The 6,936-nt window shown below is 43.0% G+C and overlaps 1 protein-coding gene across 2 annotated transcripts; it reads left to right on the top strand.

The window, feature by feature from the left end:
* Window positions 1-267: 267 nt before the first annotated feature.
* LOC134486062 (uncharacterized) lies at window positions 268-4,999 on the top strand. Of its 2 annotated transcripts, XM_063284834.1 has the most exons (6): window positions 268-463; window positions 1,287-1,420; window positions 2,226-2,299; window positions 2,385-2,492; window positions 4,593-4,697; window positions 4,811-4,999. In XM_063284834.1, exons 1-6 carry the CDS (start codon window positions 302-304, stop codon window positions 4,837-4,839), a joined length of 612 nt encoding a protein of 203 aa, XP_063140904.1. In that variant the 5' UTR covers window positions 268-301; the 3' UTR covers window positions 4,840-4,999. The 2 variants fall into 2 exon arrangements, with proteins under 2 accessions (XP_063140904.1, XP_063140903.1); XM_063284833.1 differs by lacking the exons at window positions 4,593-4,697; window positions 4,811-4,999 and having other exon boundaries at window positions 305-463; window positions 2,385-3,381.
* The last annotated feature ends 1,937 nt before the right edge of the window (window positions 5,000-6,936 follow it).

Raw genomic sequence — 6,936 nt, 5'->3', positions numbered from 1 at the left:
ATCTACTAGCTCTGGGCTCTCTGGCAGAATTTCTGATTCTGATAACATATACTCCTCCCCGACAGGCCTCCTCAGGATGAGTGAAGACAGAGCCAGGTGTCTCCTACAGAAATTGTCACCCTGTCTCAGAACCGTTGATCACCCCTTTTCCAAGCTCCAAGTGAAGTTAGGAGTCAGGGCATTGACTGAACTCCCCAACAGTCTTGACTTCTCATTTATTATCATGTCTATGTCACACAAGAGGTCCAGATAAAACAGTGCAATCAGTCCACAGCATGTATAAAGTCTTTGTGCAGTTTTGATGGGAGTGTCTGGCATCCATTATAAAATAAATAAGCTTCATAGAGGCCGTGTAGACAGAGGCAACATGGTTGCCATGATGCTGTTCCTGCTGACCATAGGTCTGACTGTGCACTCTGTGGGATGCTATATTAATCATGATGTATGTGCCAAAACAGACAAGGTAAGATCTTTGCATGGGCTAAATGTGTGAACTAGGTTTTTAGTATGATGCTGAACTTAATGATACTCTGGTTTCATTGATAGACATTGGTGGGCTACCTCTTGTTATTTCCTAGGATCTGCCATCCAATATGGTATTTTCATTTTTTTCTGTAAGGCAGATAGTATCCACAGGTATAGAATGGGCTATAGAAGCATCTGTCTGTTCATTCTGCCACACAGAGACCAACTGCCTCCATATGTCAGCTTGTGTTTCCCAGGACCTTCCTTTAATTTTTACATAAATGACACTTCAGAATTTCTGTAGTGCATGGATACCACTAAATAGGAATGAGTTTGGGGGATAGCAGTGATAACTCTCTCCTTATTGAGTAGTCCTTGACAGTGAAAAGATGCAGAGAGAGGATGCCAGGAGCAAGGTACACACAGCTAGGGTGGCTACGGTCATCAGTGACCCAATATTAGTAAGTTTGTGGTGTTATTATCTACCTACAGCCAGTCATTTTATATTTTTTTCTACTCTTCCCCCAGCCTTATACTGTAGGTGACCTTTTTCTATTTCTTTTGAGTAGTTTGTTTGGGTCCATGGCCATATGCAATCCCAGGAATAGCATCTCCCATGAGATCTCTGCTTTACCTTGTCTGAAACAGCCTGCCAATGATCCAGAGGGGCTGGACATGACCAAGCTCTCCCTGACTCTTCAGCATTCACTGTGATGTTTCCCAAACGTCTCCTCTGTTCCCACTTCAGCTACAACTTTAAAACCCTTTTGCCTGACACTCTCTCCATCATGTCCTTCTCAGTGATGATTTCCTCCATCTAGCTTTTAGGATATTGGTACATAATTCGTTGGGCAGGAAATCTTCCTCTCCCAGAAGCAAAACTGAGAAGCCCACTGCCACCCTTTGTTTTTGCCAAAAACAAAATTGGCTACTTGGAATTCAGGATGAACATCTCGTGAGTACCTGCCCTTAATCTTTCTGCTTGGTTCTTGGTTACATGGTCTCCTCATCCTCACCACCCACATGTCCTAAACTTAAGCTAAATGGAGAATATGAGAGTGGAGTCCTCTTATCCTATCTGGGCAATGTGGCAGTTGACTTCTGTAACTGCAGGAATGATGCTCCCAGGAAAACTGAGCTTAGCACAGGAGACACAATATCTCAGCTGGGGCATTTTGTAGTTGTGCACACCGAGGATAACAAGCACAATGCTCTAGATCTTTGAGAAATCAGAGTCCGCACAGCTTACTTCTGTGTACAGAGGCAGTCTCCGGTTGTTCAGGATTTCAATAGGTTCTGAGTTTATTTAGGAGTGTGGGGATAAATCAAGGGCAGGGCCATTTGAGATTTCCCTTGGTGAAACCTTTGGGGACCAAGGGAATACCCTAACCTCATCATAGAAAATGGTCTGGAATGGGTTGGTTGGAAGACTGCTCTGAACTTAGAGCATATTTCGTTCATCAGCTCTGCACCTATCTGTACCTATGGTTTCCACACTAGTTTGACATGGAGCATACAATATGGGGACACATGGTTTGTGGGAAGCCTTGGAATGTGGCTAGCTTTTATAATACATGCATAATACATACATACATACATAATACATACATACATACATACACACACACAAACAAACAAACACAAACACATATACATATATTGTGGTGAAGAGATGAGCTCGCCTGGCTGTTGTGCACTGAGCAATGGATTGGGATAGGGCAGGTATAAAGGAGAGTGTCATGCTTCTGCTCTGTGTCCAGGAAACCCATTGGGTGTGTTGAGTTCAAGATGGCCATGAATGAAGCAAAGAACTTCCCTTGTTACTTCACACTGTGTAAGTGCTTATATTTACCTTATTGTATTTCATGGACTCGTTTGAGGAATATATTACAGCTACAAGTCTTGTTCTTTGTCTGCAGGGATGTGGCACTATGTTGCCATAAAGTTCCTCGGAGGGGAGAACTTTGGTGTGGCCTACTTAAATAGTAAAACCAATGATGTACACCAGAAAATGGCAATGCTCATGGGTGCGTCCTCCCATACCCAGCTATGTCATGTGGCTTCCTGGGGCACTGATACAGAGTTGCTTGCTACTTTCCTCTCCTTGCCTGTGAGTCCTTTCTGCGGTTTCTGGTTCTCTGTGAGAGGGATTTGTCAGCCTCAGCATTCATATGATCACTCCTGTTGTTTCAGACCTACATCCAAGCACATCCACTCATTTTTAGCACCATTTCTTCACTCTCAGCCAGGCTTTGGTGCACTCCTTCACTGAGTAAAAATGAAGGTGGGGTCCTTTGTCACTGGGCATGTTGCTTGTCTACTGGAGACCAGTGCGTTTACCATGATAGGAGGATTGGATTCCAGTGGGTAGTGACACGACACCAGAGCCCCATTTAACACCCTGTTGTTTACAAAATGCCTCCCTATGGCAACATAGTTCTGAGATCCTGAAGTTCCCAGCTCATTACCAATTTAACAGAAAAGGCAGAGACCAATAAGTTAAGTAAGACTCAGATTTTAGTTGTGACAAGTGCTTGGGAGGAAAAAACTTGAAATTTCCTTCTTGTTCACTTGGACAGCTTACAGCATATAGAATGGACTAGAGTTAGCAGGGTGTTTCCTATGAGTCTAGCAGTACTTTCTCTGCTACTTATATAACATTATATAAATGACATATCATACTGCAGTAGCATGCAAAGCTTGGCACTGCTGAGCATGCCTGCTACCCAAACACATCCCTAGAACCCTTGCTCACCAGCTAGCACAGCCAAAATTTGTTTCAGATTGAATTTGAGACTCTTTCTCAAAAAGGTAATGTGTAGTCCTACCATCATCCTCTGAAACAGTGCACAGACATATGCAGGCTCAGAGATAGATAGAGATAGAGATAGAGATAGAGATAGAGATAGAGATAGAGAGAACAGATAGAGAGAGACAGACAGAGACAGACAGAGACAGACAGAGACAGAGACCTAAGACCAAAAATTAAGCATGTAGAGATTGATCTGACAGACATACCAGTCATCAGTCACATTACTGATAAGGTAGCTCTTCTGGTTGAAATTCTCAAGTTGTCTCTCTTCACATTCTGGACAGTACCATACCCATGGCATGTACACAACTCCAAAGTATCCACTGAGAGCTGAATACCTGTCCTCCACCTGCCACCAACAACCTCTGAGACCTTATCCTTTTCTTGATCCTTGAAGGTTTTTATAAACTTCAAAACAGCACCAGAAAATTCATATTTGCCCCCAGGACCTTTCCTATCAAGGTCTTCCACTAGGCTCTACCCCCTGCTCTAACCCAGCATTCCTGTACATGTTCATTTCTTTCTCCTGCCCTCAACCTCATTAGACTCTTCAGGCTGTATGTGCATGAAATTTTTAATAAGGGATTGGAAGGTGTGCCAGCCTAGACATGAAGACATAAGCAGAAATACATATTGATACCCATTGGCCTCAACTTCACATTGTAACCAAGGACATCATGGACCATATGGCAGTACAAAACTTGTTGGTGTCTCTAACTGCTCACCTACTTTGTTTTCAGATAAAATATTATTCTGGGTAAAGGATGATACAAGAGGTCTTCAATGTGTATTTTGAAGGCTTAGGATATATTACAGAGGGCCTTCTTGTAGGAAGGTGTCCTGCTAACAGGCCCCGAGAACAGAATGAAGGCAGAGCTTTTATTGATGGTGGATAACTCTTCTTCCTACTTCATGCTTCTCAGTCTGTCACATTCAAATATATTCCTGGAGGAAAGTGAATCAAGTTGTCTTCAGGTTCAGGATCTGGGTGTAGCTGAAATTCTGAATCAGTTTTCTGACCTCCATGGATTAGTGGTTGGGAACCTTCATAAGACCCTACTGAAGAGAGACTTATGGCAGCTTCACTCTCAAACAACTACGTGCTTAGGCGGCACACCTCCCAAATAAGATGTGAACTTGATTCCGTCCTGATTGCTCCTGTATGGCCTGCATCTGTCTCAGGGAGTTTTTGTGGGAAAGCACCCTGCCTGTTGCTTGAATCTGCCTATGTCACAGAAGTCCTACACAGGACATGTGAGTGACTATAGAGAGAGTCCTTTCCAATTAATTTTTGCCATCCTCACCTGGCCTGCAGGTCGTCGTAATTACACAGCAGACTCAACATTGCTCACGGATTTTGAAGAACTTGTGAACCAAATAGGCCTGAACAAAACAAGCATCATCAACCCTCCATATGATGGTAATACAAGAGCTTTTACTAGTTCATTTTCTCTTCTATTCATGATTATCTGTAAGTCAGTTGCCATGTCAACACCTTACAATCTAATTTCTTTTCTCTGTGTCTACATATAGATTCCTGTGAACCGAACAAAAAGTCCTAGTGCACAGATGAATCCCTGCTGTGACTGTGCATGAACCTGAGAACTTCCTCCCTCTGCAACAGCAGTCAGATCTCCTGGTGTCAAGAGAGGACAGGACCTCCCACCCACACCCACCCCTCCTCACTCCTTTGTTTTCAGTAAAGGTGATAGATAGATCCAGGCTCTATGTGTCAAGAATGATTCATTTGGCTCCAGCTCTCTGATAAGCAGATGCTCAGACCTGACCTTGATTTTCAGGAAGAAAGGACTCCATTTTCATAAGTCTCCATGCAGAAGGTATGCCATGGTATATGAGGTCACTGAGCCCAGTAGTGAATAGGTGAAGAGAAAACAGGGGCAGGGACAAGCAAGGTAACCAGTGAGGGATGAAAAGGCTAATCAGAATTATAGGGATGCATGTGTATATTGGCCAATGTATGTCAGTGCAAGAACCTGAGTTCTTAGTACTGCCTTTAGGCTCTGCCTCACCTAATGGATGGTGGTTCTGGTGTAAGGACAAAAACAGCGGCTATGGACTCTGTGCATGTGGAAGGTGGGCCTTGCTAATGATGCCTTTACTATCTGAATATTGGCTTACTTGTAGTGATATACTACAGGGGAAAGGAGACCAGAAGATATAAAGCCAAAAATTCAAACCCGTGCCCAAGCCTAAACAGAGGAGAAATTTTTCTCCTCATCTCCATTAAAGTTTTCATAACCCAGTGTTCGACTTTTTTGAATGTGATAATCTATTGTGCTGATGTCATTCATATACTATTTTAATCCAAGCCTCCTTGGAGCATCTTTAAATTCCATGACATCAAGAGACTTTGGGAAAATATCTCAAGTGACCTTAGATTCTATCTGTGGATTAAGTGATTTACAGCTACACTAGTATCACATGATTTATATACTGAGAAAGGTGAGCTCATCTGCACTATGTCCCTATGCAGTACAAGGCAATGATTATCAACCACAGAATAAATGTTTCCTGGAGGAGAAAACAGAAGATGGCAACTCAGAGGACCCAACCCCTCCCCAAGTTGAACATGTTCATGATCCAGACTTCAAGGTGGAACTTGCTCACGGAGAGTTTAGAGTTTAGGAAATGACAACTTTCCTCTTACAACTGTGTTTCCCCTCCAGATATCCCCCATAGGGTGCCTTGAATCAAATGAAACTAGGTGTCTTTGAGTCTTTATTGTGTCTTGTGTGAACACTTCCTATTGAGACATAAACGAACTTCTACTCACACATGATAGGTCACAGTGACAGATAAGTGTAGAATTCCAACAAAGTCCAACTTATTAAGCCAACGATTACTGTGCTTGCTTGCAGCACATGGTTGACCCCATACCAGCACATCGCTGAAACATCTCACCATAGGTTGATGCCAACTTCCCACAGATGTATAGGGTTTCTTCTTCAGTTAATCTACAATAAAACATATATTCTGAAATATCTCCTGAAAAGAGACCACTGAGGGAGGTGATTAGCAATGCATGAGGGAGTGGGTAAACATTCAAGAGATGATCTGATGATGCTATTTTCATCTCTTGTGAGTATCCCTGGACAGAACTGATTTCAGTAGTTTCTTGAGTAGCCACAGGTGCCGTGATGGTTGTGTGTGGTATACTAAGGAAACAGTGCTCCACAGCAGACCTTTCCATGAGCTCTGCAGCATCCTCTGTTGTAAAAGAAGCAGACTATTAGCCAATTCCTCTGGATCCTTAGTATGACAGAACTATCCAAGGACTGTGAGCCTCCTAGAGGCTCATCTACATGGGAGCTGTGCCTGAAAGGCCCAACTGCCATTTGGGCCCTTTATGTGGAGTGAGACGACTACTGTTTTGTTTCTTTAGGAATTAAGAGAATGGGTGTGGACCTTACTGGTACCCTGAGTATCCATGCACAGTGGTCCACATTTTGAAGCAAGGCTAACTTTGCTCCACTGGAATAACAAAGATCATAGCATAGAGGCCCTGGTATAGTGGGTCCAATTCACAAGAGACAGAAGGAAAACGAATTTCACTCCATCCTGGACAAAGAAAGCAGATTCATATATATTTAAGAGCTTTCCCATAGGAGTAAGCTGAAAGGTTAACAGGTTGAGCTCTT

Source organism: Rattus norvegicus, chromosome 3 (genome assembly GCF_036323735.1).
Source record: "Rattus norvegicus strain BN/NHsdMcwi chromosome 3, GRCr8, whole genome shotgun sequence".
NCBI lineage: Eukaryota > Metazoa > Chordata > Mammalia > Rodentia > Muridae > Rattus > Rattus norvegicus.
The sequence above is the reverse complement of the archived record's forward strand: the minus strand, read 5'-3'. Positions and strand labels throughout refer to the sequence as shown.